The sequence below is a fragment of the Pholis gunnellus genome, assembly GCF_910591455.1.
Source record: "Pholis gunnellus genome assembly, chromosome: 2".
Lineage (NCBI taxonomy): Eukaryota > Metazoa > Chordata > Actinopteri > Perciformes > Pholidae > Pholis > Pholis gunnellus.
In genome coordinates this window covers 13,275,677-13,293,022 of record NC_136536.1, presented here as the reverse complement: position 1 = coordinate 13,293,022, position 17,346 = coordinate 13,275,677, and the positions used below count along the sequence as shown (strand labels likewise).

General features: G+C 41.3%; 1 protein-coding gene across 1 annotated transcript; it reads left to right on the top strand.

Annotated features, from left to right (window-relative positions):
* Positions 1–1,427: 1,427 nt before the first annotated feature.
* On the top strand, positions 1,428–17,296 carry esyt1a (extended synaptotagmin-like protein 1a). Its single transcript, XM_079171967.1, has 31 exons — positions 1,428–1,970; positions 2,934–2,975; positions 4,515–4,649; positions 4,888–4,961; positions 5,106–5,178; positions 5,272–5,361; positions 5,441–5,496; positions 7,044–7,164; positions 7,384–7,560; positions 8,067–8,149; positions 8,324–8,372; positions 8,673–8,762; positions 10,411–10,506; positions 10,595–10,666; positions 10,743–10,829; positions 11,108–11,257; positions 11,837–12,019; positions 12,114–12,290; positions 12,378–12,460; positions 12,582–12,630; positions 12,723–12,812; positions 13,698–13,793; positions 14,037–14,108; positions 14,204–14,290; positions 14,406–14,552; positions 15,143–15,270; positions 15,440–15,532; positions 15,634–15,765; positions 15,842–15,947; positions 16,071–16,120; positions 16,243–17,296. The coding sequence occupies exons 1-31, from the start codon at positions 1,644–1,646 to the stop codon at positions 16,268–16,270; spliced, it is 3,243 nt and encodes a 1,080-aa protein (XP_079028093.1). The 5' UTR covers positions 1,428–1,643; the 3' UTR covers positions 16,271–17,296.
* The last annotated feature ends 50 nt before the right edge of the window (positions 17,297–17,346 follow it).

The window sequence follows — 17,346 nt, the reverse complement described above, 5'->3', positions numbered from 1 at the left end:
TGGGCTTTAAGGCATCTTTGGTGATTGGTACAGATAGGTACCAGTGAAGCATGACGTTACAGAAATTAATAATCTGTAAACATTAGACCATATTATCCAACAAATAAGATATTTAATAGATGGCACAAAAGATCAACAATGGCTGGGTTGCCATCATTATATATCTTGAAAAGATATACAGTATCTCAGTTGTAAACAATGCTCCTGTTAGATTTGGGAGGAAAATAAAACTCCTCTTGTGCCAGAAAGAAGGTGCTATTTACTTTCTTGCAAGAAAACATCAATATTTTTTTATGGACACAGCAAATCACATGTAAACCAGAGAGACAAAACAGTAATTAGTTTGATGAGGTTTATAAAGCAACAAACCCGGCATGTGACAAGCCACCACAATCTGTGGCCAACATGTTGCACTGAACTTGTATGACTTCTTTACAACGCCTTTATAAATCCTTTATGTAGCCTATATCATTATTGTATTGCACATCCCATGAATATATTGTACTTAAGCTCTAAATCTCATTGAAACTCTTATTGATTTGAATTTTGAAATATATCTATGGTCTATTTCTGTTGCTTTTTGGCCATTTCCTGAGATTAGCCAATATGAAACATGGTTATTGTTGCTTGACTGACTGCACGAATGTGTCTTCATGCATCTGTTGACAAAACAGATCAGCAGACCTCCACCCTCTCAGCAAACAGCTGTAATTGGCTGTATCCAGGCAACCAGGGAGCCTGGTCTGTTTTAGTTGCCAAGCATAGATGAGGCTATTAGAGAGAAACGAGTAAAACCACCACCCAAACTCACCCGAATGACACAGAAGAAGGGCTAACGTGAATTAATCTGCCTTTAGCTGGTGAGTAAACATTGCGTTAACATGTGGCGCACATCCTCGCGGTGTCACGACTCTGTCGCTTGGATTCTCTCCTGTAGAAATGGATAATAACGGGAGCTATAATCTACTCCAACACGATAAAAGCCGCAGAGCTACTAGGCCTACACCTTTCTGTCAATGAACCTGTTGGCGCTGTCACGCTCGGCTGTAAAAGCTGCTGCAGTGGAGATGAGCGCTTGCGCATGCAGCACGATTTCATCCGGTTATGTAAAGAAGATAACGGGTTGAGCAGCCTGTGCATTAGAGCAGTATTTTGGGCGTACTTGTTACTTTAGTCTATGCTGTGATGGTACTGTTACTCTGAATAAAACGTGCCCTTGGGTGTCTTCAAATAAACATTCGTTCACGTTGGTCCTAATACCCTCCGCCCGCACGAGTCGCTGCATGACGCTACGAGTTAATTCTAGGGTTTAGGTTTCTACTGGATTTCACGTGAAGGGACGGCTTGAAGAAGAGCCCGCCCTCACGGGGTCTTGGTCGCAGCTCGCCCTGCTCTGTGAGAGAAGCTCCACACGTACATCAATTTCGGAACAGTCAGTTTAGCGCCCTGCGGAACTGAGGGGGAGCGCAGCGGAGAGAAGCTGCGATCATGATTTAACCGATCGAAGCCCGCAGTTCATCGTCGATTCCTCCACGGTTGCTATGTTCAAACGGTGGTAGGTCTTCAGTGGCGCTTGCCACTCAGTCGTAGAAGCATCGAAGCTGAAGGCCGGGTCGAGTCGGAGAAGTCAAACTGATCTTGCGATGCCACCCGCGGACGCAGAGCCGGGCATGAGCGGAGGCACAACGATCGCAGCCCCGGCCTTACCGAGCCAGCCCCCAGGTGAACGCGCATTGAGCGTGCTGTGGTCGTTTGCAAAATGCCTGGGTGCTCTTCTACCTGTGTACCTGGCCGGGTATTATGGCTTCAGCATCAGTGTGGTCCTCTTCGCTCTGATGATCTACATGGGCTGGAAACACAGTCGACTGGAGAAAGTGGCGAGGCTCAAGTTTTCCATGTACCTCCTGGAGAACGAGAGAGCTTTCACCACCGAGAAGGCTTTCAAAACCAAAACGGATTTACCTCCCTGGGTAAGCACCGAATCACCGCCTGCCATGGTCATTCTCTGCTGTTTGTATCACCTGCCACATCTGACAGACTGACTTGACTACTTTGCATCACTGTGATAGGCTCTTACATGTATGTTACTCATAGGTACCTGCTGTTTATTCAGATGCTCCAGACTTATTTACATATTGCTGCCTTACAACCCATACGTCAAAGACTGTCCTTTTTGTTCACAGTATTTTCCTCCAGGCTACATATTTAAGCATTCCTACTGTGCAGTGGCTGGGTAATTAGTCTGAACTGCTGCCACCCAGGAATGTGGATTTTAAATGTCAGATGTGGACTTCTAGGGAAGTTGGAAAGAATGACACTAGCATTGAGTAGACCTTGCACTTTGTAGATGGGGAAATGCATGTATATACTGAAAAAAATATGTGTAGGAGAGATTCTCTGTGTGTTTCCTCTTCCTGCTTCACCACAGTAGACCTTATCTGGCTCCAAAAACACGATGACTCATAAACATACTTCAGGGCAGAGCAGAGGCAGTGACCAAGACCACCATATCTGGATAGAGAGCAAAGAGAATAAACTGTGTGTGTGTGTGTGTGTGTGTGTGTGTGTGTGTGTGTGTGTGTGTGTGTGTGTGTGTGTTTAGGGACGGATAGGCCTAATCTTGAGATCACATATCTCTGTGGTTTATTTCCTGAAATTGTGTCTAATTATTCTAAATTGTGTTGGCCTGTTCTCTCTCTATTTTTAAGTTAAATAAGTAAACAGATACAGTACATATTTTATAGATAGAAGATAGATTATAGGTAGAAAGCTGGAGGATTTGTATAATCAAGTAGAAATACTGCTTTGTAAATAAACTCATCTTCTGTAAAAGTAACATTTCAAGTATTTAAACTACTCTGCTCAGAGCTAGGTCATGTTACACTGCCGTGTTGTGTTTGAGTTCATGCCTGACCAATATTGCTTGTCCACAGGTCAACTTTCCAGATGTGGAAAAAGTGGAGTGGCTAAATAAGGTATGCTTTACATCAGATGTTGCATTATGCTGTGTATTTGAGACATTAGGAGCTTATTAAGAATCATCTGTTTCAACATGCTTGTATGACGACTGCTCTGCTTCATTCAGCTCTTCAACAACAATGATTTCAAGATAAAGGGTTTGCGTTTCACTTGAGTAACTCCCACAGTAGAGGTACAATGCATACAATTTAATATGAAGATAAAGAACACTTGCGTGGACTTTAAGTGACCCGGCTCCACGTTGCAGCCTCTCCATTGGAGCAGATCATCTCCCGCTGTAATTAAGAGGCAGAGAGAGTGGCTCAGATCTTATCATGGAACTCTCTGTCTCTGTCAGTACAGTAACCTCGCATCAGCACAGGGCAAGTGTGGATGTGAATACTAATAATACAAACCTCTCTGCGGGGAAAAATGTAATGAACACAGTGACAGAAGCCCAGATTGTAGGATGGCTATTTGCTGAGCTCATCTTTCAACAACCCACGTCTTTCCTCCAGGCTTCCTGTCATGTGTTCCAGCTGCTCACACATACCCTCTTTACTTGCAGCCGTAAACAAACATACATCAAAATGTTACCACCTTTTATTCTATTTTACAACTTGTAGGAGCTAGTGTCAGGTAATAGATAGATAGATAGATAGATAGATAGATAGATAGATAGATAGATCGATAGATAGATACTTTATTCATCCCCAGGGGGAAATTTGTTTGTAGAAGCAGCAAACAAAGTAACAGAGTAAACATAGAAATATGAATCTCTAATGCATCTGAATTGCTCTTTAATAGAATGCATCATTGCTAAGTGAATGTCTACAGCTGTTTCATAAACAATATAGGATACTCTACTGTAGGCGTGGCCTGGTAGCATCACCGGTCTCGCGGGGGCTTTGGAGGTCAGAACATCAGTAAACAGTAGCTGACGGGACTTTGCACCAAGCACTTACACCTCACACTGAAATGCTGCAGCTAACACCAGTGTGAGGCTGCAGAGTGCCCACACGGACACACTGAGTCAATTCATCACACAGAATTACATGTTTGCTCTTTCAGGAAATGATGGACTTCAGTATTATGTTCTCCAAAATAACTGGGGTGCTCTTGATTGATTTATTTCATAACCCTCATGCTTATGGATGAGCTCCGTCCTCTGTCAGATGTTTTTTTTAATTTGCTTCTCTGAAAAGCATTTTAACTACAAGTCAAACAGTCTGTGGTCACGGCTTTGTGAACGGTGTGTGTGTCTACATGTGTTCATGGTTCTTTGTTATTTGCTCATTATTATTTGCTTATTCACAGGATACCACTTTGCTATGACTGAGCATTTGCACACAAGATAAATGACTTGTTATTGACAGAATTACATTAAAATGGACGCAAACATGAACTTGTATTTATCATTGCTTTATACTATTCTATGTATCTTATATAACATAACTGTAGGGCCAGCTTGTTAAAGACCTTTGCCACTTCTTGCAGGGTGTAAAGGGTTCTTTACGTTATTGTTATTGAACAATAATGAATGTTCTCTTATGTAGATCCTGCAGCAGGCTTGGCCCTTTATAGGCCAGTATCTGGAGAAGTTGCTGTTGGAAACCATTGCTCCTGCCATCCGTGCCTCCAGCATTCATCTGCAGACTCTCAGCTTCACCAAGGTCAACATAGGAGACAAGGTATCTGAATGATCTGTCATAACAGCAGCAATTTATTGTGTCAAATGTGCTATTACCAAGCAAAGACAGTTGAACACAGAATGTTAATGTGGGCAATATGTAAATCTGGTAATGCAGTGCTGGTGTTACTACTGATGATTTCATCACAGAAAATGATAATTTTCATGTGCATCTTTGCTAATGTTAAGTCTATACCCGTCTTATTTGCTTTGTGTAATGCCGGCTGTTGTGTTCACAGGCTTTAAAGGTGGTTGGTGTAAAAGCTCACACAGAACATGATAAGCGACAAGTTATGTTGGATTTGTACCTGAGGTAATCTTTCACAACTTCTGTTTTTGCTTGTGTGTAAGCACCTCGTCAATCAAGTCACACACTGAAATATTCCTGAGGAACTATGAAGTGTCCTACACCAGGGAAGGGCTGGTCTTGTAAACACGTATGCTTTTCTACATGCAGCTACGCCGGTGATGTTGAGATCAACGTAGAAATTAAGAAGTACTTTTGCAAAGCCGGAGTGAAAGGAGTCCAGGTATAAGAATTAATATTAAGATATTCTTTCAGAATTAGCGATAGTTAAGTGTCCTGAAAAACACCCAGTCAGTATTATATCTTCTCTTTGTAGCTCCATGGGAAGCTGCGCGTAATCCTCGAGCCTCTGATCGGAGACATCCCATTGGTTGGAGCCATCACAATGTTCTTCATCCGCAGGCCTGTGAGTTTATCACCAGTGAACCACGTCTAATTTCACACACGTCTGTATTTATATGTCTTTACTGTTATCTGTGTCGTAGAAACTGGACATCAACTGGACCGGGCTGACCAATCTGTTAGATATCCCAGGGCTCAAGTGAGTGTCTATGATAGAGCTCTGTGTCAATGTCTTTTAGGGTGCGGCTACTGTTGTGTCTGTTTGGTGTTTGTTTTTAATTTTTTTTTGAAAGAGGAGTGCCTGTTTGTTGAGTAGGGCTGATGAAGTTTTGACATGCAGGAAAGGGGGCTGCACTTTTTGGAATTGATGGGATTCATTTCAGAGAATTTATGATTTGTTTAGCTACAAGAATCAATAAGGGTTTTCCTGGAATTAAAAGGAGTACCAAAACAATCTGAGAAATATTATTTCTGTCTGTTCGATGATGGATCTGAGTGTTCACATCCTTAAAGAGTAAGTGTGGCGATATGCTAAATTATTTCTTGTCAACAAATCATGGGAAAGGACTAAAAACAACAAATAATTGATCCTACTGAGGAGTCACAGCCTGACATAGTTTACTCCTGTGCACCACAGAGCAAATTTGTTGAGCTACTTTTGAAAACACATAAAAGAGTCACGCTGTTTAGTCGCGCTGGGTAACATGTTCCTTCATGAACAGGGGCACTGTAGTGAATTTTGTAGTTCAACGTTACCCGAAGGCCATCGTAGTTCTCTACATACTTGGAAGGGGAGGGGTGAGCATTCAGTTGGTCGCAATCTGCAACCTCACAGATGCCAATAAATGCTACACGCTGGACCTTTAAATACTTAATAGAACATCAAATACATATTAATCCGCAGCAGAATATAGTCCCCAACAAATCCAATAGTCTTGTTTAAGTAACGTTTGCTAAAAACTACATTGCCCAGCTGTTTTAGAGAATTACTTGGACTTAATTCTTAAAACAAAGTATATATTTGTGATCTCTTTGTAAGAAATGTCCGTCTTTAGTAGAAGTGAATGGTCTCTGGGCTGAGTACCACAGACAAGGCAGAGAAGTTGAAAGACAGACAGATTAACACATTGTTGGTTTTGTTCTTTTCATGGTGTTTGTTGATAATAAGAAACATATTGATCCATGTCAGCCTTATCCTTTAAGTTGTTCAACTTATGCCATATTTGCCAATTTACTCCATGCATTCATATGGAGGTAGTTATTGGGACCCATTATGTAAGGTCAGCGAACAATGTAGAATCAGCTACAGTAAAATTAACTATACTATTAAAATATAATCTGATGGTCTGATAAATGGGAACGATCTATTTAACATTCTTATTCAGTGCAATTGTCTGGTGGCTTATTCTACACTGTGTGTGTGTTACGATCTTATATAATGTACTAAAATTAAAGCATTATCAGATGTGTAAATTTGTTGCTGACACATCAGTTCCCTCTGGCGATGCTTTCAATGACAGTTTGTCATCATTGTTTTTATAGTATTAGACGACATTAGCCAACATGTTCACAGAAAACTGTCCTCATCTTTAGCCACTGGGAGTGTCCTGTTTGGTTCTGTTGCTGAGAACATGGATATCATGGTATTTATGCATGTTCGTATTGTCAGCAGTAGTTCATAGCCTCTGTCTGTTTGTCTGTGTGTCCCTCCCCTTTGTCCCCAACATCATTTGCATTCATTTACAGTGCCATGTCGGACACTATGATAATGGATGCAATAGCCTCCCATCTGGTGCTCCCCAACCGTCTAACTATTCCCCTGGTGGCCGACCTGCACGTTGCGCAGCTCCGCTCCCCTCTCCCACGGGTAACTGTCTCAATTATGGATGACCTGGAGAAACATTGACCCACACAGACTGACACTGCCTCAGCATATAAGCTGCAAGCAAACACATGAAAGTCATAAAGTCATACAGCAAATTCACATTGTGAAGAAAAAAAATATGGACCAATGTTTTGTGCGGAAGCGAGTTGACTAACACTTTCTTTGTGCGTGTGTTTTCCTGCATGTGTATGTACATGCTAGGGAGTTGTGCGTATCCACCTGCTGGAGGCTGAGGACCTGACTGCCAAGGACACAGTCATTAAGGGCTTAATCGACGGGAAGTCCGACCCGTATGCCGTTCTGCGTGTGGGCACCCAGATCTTTACCTCCCATCACGTGGACAGCAACCTGAACCCACAGTGGAGGGAGATGTATGAGGTGAGAGCGAAGAAAATGTTTCCAAAATTGAGCCAAAAGAAACACAAGCTATATGGCTTTGCCTTGATATTCAAGTGCTGCAATCCCCACCAGTTTGTGTTCTGAAAAATAGAGCTTGCTGTTGGTGTTCTTGAGTCATAGGAATGGCATAGAGAAATGGTAAAGTACCCGTAGTAAATATGTCAGAGATAAACAGTTTTGCAGATATTTTATCTGTTTCTTTGGTAGCAGGAAGTTCCTGTGTGTCTGAGATAAGCTGCTCTTGCAAAAACTGCTTGCCCAGGGACACATTTATCTGTTTTTCGTGTTTTTTGAAATTTGAGCAACTGAATTATATGTTAAATTAAAACGTCTACGTAGTACAAAACTGAAATGTTCTTGGCATTGTGATTCTGTTTGCATGTCCTTGTGTTATTGTGCCATGTGTGGCTGTATCTATATTTGTATATTTGTTGTGTGTTTTGTGTATTTGTCCATTTATGTGTGTGTGTGTGTGTGTGTGTCAGGTGATTGTCCATGAAGTACCTGGTCAGGAGTTGGAAGTGGAAGTTTTTGACAAAGACCCAGACCAGGATGACTTCCTGGGGAGGTAGCTTACTCATTCTCATTCATTTACTCTGTCTCGATGTGCTTCTCATGTCATTGTCATCTCTGCTATAGCCACGTTGGGCCATGATTCTGTCGAAATTTAAACGCCTTAGTCTTTTTGATTCATGGCTTCATTGATCCTCTCTCTATCTCTCTTTATCTGTCTCTTTCTCAGAGTCAAGGTGGATCTTGATATTGTAAAGAAGGCCAGAGTTGTGGATGATGTAAGTAGTAATTACTAATGTTAGATAAGATGCAGTGTTTCACCATTACATTTATTAAATGCTTCTCCCTCAGATCATGTAATAATTAGCAAGCACAAGAATGCAGTTATTATAAAGTCTCACTCTGGAAAACATCTTTGTGACATTGCAGTAATCCTGTTAGCATGTGATATTGCAGACACCATGTGCCTCCTCGTGATCTGCTCTGATCTCACCATCTTCTATCCTGCCATCCAGGCTCAAAGAAGCGCCAGAAGAGAAAAAATGTGTGTTTAATGAGCCCTCTGTTTTTGTAAACAGTGGTTTAATCTGAAAGACGTCCCATCTGGCAGCGTTCACCTCCGGCTGGAGTGGCTCTCTCTGCTGTCCTCTGCTGACAGACTGAGCGAGGTGAGTCTTCACTACAGCACAGCTTACTAAATCTTTTTTTGGCCAATCAAGGGCAGGCCTTCGGGTGGTGACGTGGACGAAATTCATACATATATATGTATCAGAGATATATTTTTATTCTAGTCATGGGCTTAACAATAGCAGATGTGTAGATCTCAACCGGTTCCACTGCAGGAAAATCAGTGTTTCTATACCAGAAAACCCCAAGTATGAAGTATGGCAATGGTTCTAACATTATACCTCTTTCATCACCACAACAGATTCCTTGCAAATTCAGCATTTGCAACACATTTCCCCTTAACTTCTCTAAAAAAGTAGTAATTTTCCTAACTGAAATTTGTTTGCCATGTGCATACACTGCATTTAATAGAAGTATGCACAAGCCATGTTTTAGCTTAGTCATTTAAAAACGGGCAGCAGTTGACTTGCGAGCATAGTTTGGCCAAAGAGAGACAGGAAACATAAAGTTATCTGGCTAGATTTGAACCGGGAAGATTACAGTTAAATACTACACATCTTAAACCACTCCACCACCAGGACACCCTGTAACCTAATATATAACTAAGTGACAAAAAAACTCAAACACATATTTTCCGGATTGAGTCAACTGTTATTTTAGAATTGAACTTGAAAAACTGGAAAAGATTCCTTGTCAAGCCATTACATTACATTACAGTCATTTAGCAGACGCTTTTATCCAAAGCGACTTACAATAAGTGTATTCAACATCGGTATTCAAGAGAACTACTAGTCACCAGAAGTCAGAAGTGCATATCCTTTGCTAAAAGTATCTAAGAGCATAAACCAGAGCAAACGTACAGTGCAGAAACAAACATACAATAAGTGCAACGAACTAATACGATTACAATAAGTGCAATAAGCTAATACTAATAAAATAAGTGCAATAAGCTAATATGAATAAAATAAGTGCTAAGTGGAAGGCTCAGGGTAGTACTTCTTGAAGAGGTGAGTTTTCAGCCTGCGCCGAAAGATGGGCAGTGACTCCGCTGTCCTGACGTCAGTGGGGAGTTCATTCCACCGCTGTGGAGCCAGGACAGAAAACAGCCGTGACCGGGTCGATCGGCCGCAGGGACCTTTCATGAAAGCCATTCATGAAAAAGAGCAATAACAATGAGTTACGGATTGAAAACATAAAACAGGTAACACAAAATATATCAAAGGTCAGAGTTAAAATATATCAACGGTCAGAGTTGTAAAATCCCTCATATAGAATCCCATAAACGAGTACATCCCATAAACAATCTTAAGTGGAACCTTTGGGTGGGATGCCGATGGCTGGAAGTACTCCAGGTTTTATGTTGCTGTCACCTTATGTACATTATGCCTTATGTTTTATGTGAGCATGCAGGGTTGGGTTTACATACTTTTATCATATGTTTTATGTATTTGAATATGCTTTCTGTATTTTTACCTCAGGGACAATAAACACTTAGAAATTTAAATATATCTTTTAAGATAAATAAGATGTCAAACAGTCAATCAATAACACAATCTTCATCATCAACTTCTTACTGATAGTATGAAAATAGTAAAATTGTCGGTGGCCTCTGGTTGGGTGTTGGGCTTTTAGGGTCTCAGATCACTTTCCTCACATGCTCTTTGCTTCTGTTCATTGTTCTTCTACCAGGTGATCCAGAAGAACCAGAACTTGTCCACTAAGACGGCTGACCCTCCATCTGCCGCCATCCTAGCCATCTATCTTGATCAAGCTCACGCGCTGCCCGTAAGATTATCATTATTCAGGACCCTCTCATGTCGTGTGATTTCCATTTTCATCTGTTACCCACGTTGATGTATTTCATATGTTGTAGATGAGAAAAGGCAATAAGGACCCAAGCCCAATGGCACAGATTTCCATTCAGGATGCAACTAAAGAGAGCAAGGTAAGGATACAATTTTAACCTTTTCTTAGTACATTGATCCAAATGCAAAATTAATGTTTTCCGCTCTCTTCTGCAGACTTGCTACGGAACCAACAGCCCTGTGTGGGAGGATGCTTTCACCTTCTTTATTCAGGATCCTTGCAAACAAGATATTGACATTCAAGTAAGTCATTATAGTAAGTAGTAGTAAGTGGTATAGTATTGATTGAACACACTAATCAAGCTAGCTGCAAAGATTTTACATAAATTACTCCAAAGATGCCAAGGTAATTAGGACACATAGTACTTTATTGATTTCTTCTCTGGTTTTAATACTTTTTTTCTCTTATATTCTGTTATTTCTGCAAATAGAAATGTTTAACCTATTAATTGCCCTTTTCTCTTCATGATGTTTGCCTTTGTCCTAACTCCACATCTTCTCTTTCTGTGTTTTTGTCTCAGGTGAAAGATGATGACCGTGCTCTGTCCCTGGGCAGTCTGAGCATCCCTCTGGCCCGTCTTCTGGCAACCCCTGAACTCACCATGGACCAGTGGTTCCAGCTGGAGAATTCTGGCTCTGCAAGCCGCATTTACGTCAAAGTTGTGCTTCGGGTTGGTGTTTCACACATAGACTTAAACTCTTTTTTTCTGCTCACTTACACGTGTCGGTAAAGTTAATAAGTAAGATGGGATTCAAGCGGTTTTGGCTAGAATCAACCCAGCTGAATTGTCTGTGTGGGAAGACTTTGAAATCCCACCAGCTCCCAAAGGACGGCTTTGGTCTCAGGAAGCTAACATCAAACACAAGCTTCAGTATTTACACCCACAACCCTTCAAACTGAGATCTCAAAATGTAAACCAAATGTTACCATAGCTGTGTGTGTGTGTGTCTTATCTGTTGAAATCAGATCCTGTTTATACATTACACCCTGAGATCAAAAAACGTGAGATACTGGAGAGGTTATAAAGTCCTCTAACAACTCTTAATTCCTCTCCTTTAAGTGTATACTGAACTTAACCCTATTACACACAAAAAACGAAAGTAAACAATCTACATGTCTTCTTTCTGCCTCATATTTCTATCCTTGTGGGAACACTCTGCCCTTGTAAATAAAAAAACAGAGAAAGAGAAACATTTTAATGTTCTGCTTGGCAGTTGCTCACCAAGATCTGTTATTTGTTTCCTGCTAGGTTTTGTGGCTAAATGACGATGCCACTCCTACGACTCCGTCCCCTCGGCCTTCGGCCCCTGGGCCTGGGATGGGTCAGGGGGGACTCACATCAGAACTGAACCCCATGGGGCCCGGCGGGTTAGCTAAACCTCAATCAGCACGACCACAGCAGACCACGCCTGACCCAGAGTTTGCAACTGAGGTAAAAACAGTTACCTAGAGTCAAACAGCAGCAGGGACCATGCAGCCTCACACACGCACTACAGTAGCTTGTCCTGCCCTTGTCCTGCTCACAGGGAGTGCTGCGTATCCAGCTGGTGGAGGCCCAAAACCTGATAGCGAAGGACAACTTCATGGGGGGCATGGTGAAGGGGAAGAGCGACCCCTACGTCAAGATCCGTGTAGCTGGTATCACCTTCCGCAGCCACACCATCAAAGAGAACCTCAATCCCACCTGGAATGAACTCTATGAGGTATTACCTTTGGTTAATACTCCTCTGCTCATCTGATTCAATGTTTAGGTTTCAGCTTCGATTTCATTGTAATCTTCTATGGTTTAGGTGATTTTGACCCAGCTTCCTGGTCAGGAGATCCAGTTTGAGTTGTTTGACAAGGACATCGATCAGGATGACTTCCTCGGAAGGTGCGCCCTGACATTACAAATAAAACGTTGACAGCATTTCTTTCTACAGAGCTCTTATGACTGACGGAAAATATTTAAATGAAAAGGAGGACAAAGTATTGATTGAGTCTTGTCTTTGCAGGTTCAAACTTAACCTGCGAGAAATCATCAGCGCGCAATTCTTCGACACGGTGTGTGACACATATTAGTGAACAGATCATTTAACAAATAATATTTGTATTTATAGCCAAACCTGGACATTTGTGTGTCACTCTTGTTACAGTGGTACACTCTAAATGATGTGAAGTCAGGCCGAGTTCACCTGGTGCTGGAGTGGCTGCCCAGAGTCGCTGACCTTCCCAGGCTGGAGCAGGTAACATATTTGCTCTTTTTATTTTATTTCATATTCTTTTTATTTTGGTATACAGTACCTTGGCAAAATCAAAAATGATGTAGTAGTGTGCATACCTTTTTTGAAACAACTACAAAAAAGTATAATAATGCATTGAGTAATAATACATAATCCAAAATTAAATATGTGCATATAATTTAATAAAATAAGATAAAGATACAGGTATATAAAAAATAAAAATAAAGTGCATAAATAAAGCTACATTTTCAAGGTAGAACCAGAACCTTGGCTGTGCACTTTGGTTAAACAAAATTGACATTAGACACATTTTTTAGACAATCTTTTCTGAAGGCAGCAAACAAATGACTTTAAAACATATATTCAGATTCTTTTCTATTTTAATGCAAACTGTGAAAGAGTTGTTTGTTGCTCTAATAGTTCCCCATGTCCCGTTGATCTCTTCGTAGTGCATATGCAATATCAGAGATAAGGGAAACATTTTGTGGTTTCTGTGAGAAACTGTGGAGGACTGTGGATTTCATCCCCCATCGTGCTTGGAAGAAAAAAAAAAACAACGATCTATTAAATGATGCCTCTTGTACTCTGGGAGCCCGGTGCCCTTGTTTTCTAGCAGTGTTATTTGGTTGTTATGGCAGATACAAACCAAAGAGCTTTTAATCAATAGGTAAGAGAACGAGTGGGGGACTTGAGTCTCATGTGTATAAGCAGTGGGTTAAGTGGTGGATAACGGACACTTTGCAGATGCTCTGTGTACATTTGTTTATTTATGATCATATCTTTGTCTGTAGTGTTGCCAAGGGAATATTAACCACAACCTGGGTATTGCACCATAAGTCTCACTAAAATGCAAAGTCTCTGTGTGACCTCATTTCCCACTTCCTACAGATCTTGCAGTACCAGTCACAGCAGTCGTACCACAACAAGGTTGTGCCATCATCCGCTGTGCTGTTTGTGTATGTGGAGCGTGCCCATGGCCTTCCGGTGAGATCATATATCTATGAGTCCTTGGGGCTCTATGTGTTGTTTATTGGGGCTGTGTTTTTACTCGCCCTAAAGACTGCAGAAGTACTAGTAGAAGTAGTTGCTTAAAACACTGTAGTGTCCCAATACAGCTGCATTCTCATTTATACATTAAATAGCTTGTGATGTAATGTGTGTTTTAAATGCTGTAGATGCTGTTGATTACACTTTTTGCATTACAATGTTCTTTGAGTGTAATTTCAGTTGAAGAAGAGTGGGAAGGAGCCGAAAGTCGGGGCTGAGATTATTCTCAAAAGCGTTTCGCACAAAACCAAGGTAGGATCGTGACGTTTGAGATGCGCTTCTGAATGCAACAGACGAGAAGTGCTGTTTGAAAAGTCTGAACATTCTGCTGTGCCTCCTTTCCTTAGATTTGTGAGCGTTCCACGTCCCCTCGATGGGACGAAGCCTTTCACTTTCTGGTTCGGGACCCCAGAGATGAAACACTCACAGTGAAGGTGACAGTCATAAACAGCAGCTGTATTTACACCTTTTTGTCTGAACTAGTAAAATCATTTCATACCAATGTTATAAAAGGCGGTCTGAAAAGTGTTTGGGTCCGTTTGTATCTAGCTCTCCCACTGCTGGGGCCAGGCCCTCGGGTCCTTCACACTTCCTCTCAGAGAGGTGCTGTTTGAGCCGGGCCTGGTGCTCGACCGCTGGCTCAATCTGGATGGAGCACTGCCAGAAAGCCAGATACTACTGAGGGCCACGCTCAAGGTACTAACAATATATCCTTCTTATTCTCTCTACACTACCAATATAATGCCCTGATTGTTATTATTTCTGTACTGTATCACTTACATTTCCCTGTATAGAACAAATATTGTTGTATGTTAAAGGGATTGTAATAAATGCAAATACAGATCCCACTGTTCTGATTGCATAAAAAAAGCCCAGCGAGGTCAAACCAAACACTAGCTCTAGATCGGGACGTTCGCGTTTTGCGTCTTTGTGTTTTTGCGTCGGCCACCATAGTTCTCCTACAGAGACACACGGGAGAAGTTTCAGTTGGTTGTTGTCTGCATCCTCACCACTAGATGCTTCTGAATCCTACTCTCCTACTTCGAACACCAAAAAGACACAACCACCATACATATACAGATACTGACGAGGTGTCCATCAGTCACAGGGAAAGAGAAAGTCATCCTGGGAAATGTAGGAGATCACAGCCATATATATCCCTGTACCAGTATCTGATTCTTCCTCCATAGCTAGTCTGTAAAATGTGGTCCTTAGTCAGACATGAGTTAAATGATTTCTTATGCAACAGCAATGTCTTGCTGAGCTGTGATCCGTATTTCCTGCAGGTCTTGGACACTCAGCTAGCGGTGTGTCGTAAGGCTGCAGGGGACGCAGGTAATGACGGCGGAGGAGAGGAAGCCATTCCCAGATGGGTGCCTTCCCATCTAGACCTCAGACAGAGAAGTGGATTCATGTGAGTCACACATACCAGCATCAATGCCACATTGTAGTCACTGCCTCCGCTGTGAACATTGCAGTTATCAGGGTTGCCTCGGAGTCTTCCATTTTATTTGTATTTTGTCCTAAATATTCAAAGACATCATTATGTAAACAATCACATTTTCTACTCTCTGTGTCTTTAGGGCTGATAACCCAAACTCAGCAGGCCAGGTGAAGCTTACCGTCGGCTACTCCATCGAGGAGAGCAGGCTGTTCATCACCATTCACTCTTGCAGGTCTCTATATATGACACATGTCACCTCTTTAGCGTCGCCTTTTTGACCTGGAGCACTCTGTACCGTCACATGTTGTGAATGTGATCACTATTGACCCACAGAGCGCTGGCAGCCTGCTCCAAGGACGGTGCAGACCCTTATGTTTCCTTCATCCTGCTGCCTGACAAGAAGGCTACCACCAAGAGGAGGACTGCCACCAAGAAGAGAGACCTCAACCCAGAGTTCAACGAGAGGTAAGATAAACAAATGAAACACTTTGTGATGGTGAAGAAGTGAAAATTGCTAATTGACTTCTCTCTCTTTCTGTAGGTTTGACTTTGACTTCTCTCTGGAGGAGTCCACGCAGAGAAGACTGGACCTGTCTGTGAAGAACAGCGTCTCCTTCATGAGCAGAGAGAGGGAGCTTATTGGCAAGGTATATATCATCTTCTGAAATGAAGTTAGTCATCATCACGTACATTCCCTGGTGTTGACGTAGTTATTATGTGAGACTTGTAAATGTGAGGCATCATCTTTTGCTTCTCCTTGTTGCCCTCAGTTGCAGCTGGACCTGGACCAAATTGACCTCAAGACTGGTATCACACAATGGTAATCATTTAAACAGCTAATGAACAGTATTATATATAATAGAGCTGTATCAGCAATTCTATGTTCGTATATTACTTTCTTCAAGATTATTCACACGAATTGTGTCCTTTCTGTTTTTCCAGGTACGATTTGGTAGCAGAGACCAACTAGAAGACTCAACGGTTGGTCTTACGTCCTATTCCATGTTAGGTGTCGCTTCTGTGATCTGTGAATTCTGTGTTTGTATATTCAGCTTAAATCAACATTTCCACCATCACTGAAGAAAAAAATGAAGACATGTCTGCTCCACAAAAACACAGTTCATCAGTATTTATGAAACTTTACATGTTGCTTATCATCCGTAAAGTGTTAACTGTGGTGAATTCATGCTGTCTTGGACAGATTCTTCAGTAGAATATTTTGGCTGAATAGATATTTGATAATAATGCAACTATGTTGCACAACTTACTGAGTTTATATGTGTTCAAAAGCATGTCTTAAGTCCTCTTTGAATTTTATTCACAAAAGGGCTTCTGCTGTGGTCAATATCTTAATATACGATATGTTTATGGATTTACAGCATCAACACAACTGAGAGAAATTCCTTAGAATTTTATTTTTTACGACTTTCAAATAATTCCCGATATTGCTTTGTTTGTATATGTTTGTATTATTGCCTTAAGTATTACAAAACTGTGCACAATTTGTCAGTTTATGAATTACGTTCCAAATGAAGTTGTATATGTTTTAGCCAGAGCTCTATTAACGTTGCTTTTATAAATCAAAGTATTATGAACCTATACCCTCATATTTACCACTGCAAACAGAGGTATGATACTGTAAGCAGAGTCTAAATCACTGTGCTTTTATTATAAGAAAACTTTGTAGATACTGAAAACACATCGCTGGTGTTCTTACACCCCTGCTTTTTTGTGTTTGTACTAGTTGGTAGCGCTAAATGCAACAGGCTGAAGCTGTCAGCCATGTTTAGACTTCAAGCAAAACAGTTAGGACCTTATGAGACGCAAGCTAATATTGTACCAGCAGTGGGACAAAGGCTTGGGAACTGATTTGTGGCGATGGAAAGAAAATAGTGTTTAATAAGAACTGAAGAAGAAAACTGCTGAGCTTCGACATTATTTGAACATATCATCCTGTATCTGCTGAAGTTGTTGATTAAAATTTGCACTATCATGAATCAAATCAGGTTTGTGACCTTATTTGTGTGTTTCTTTTTAATCTAAATT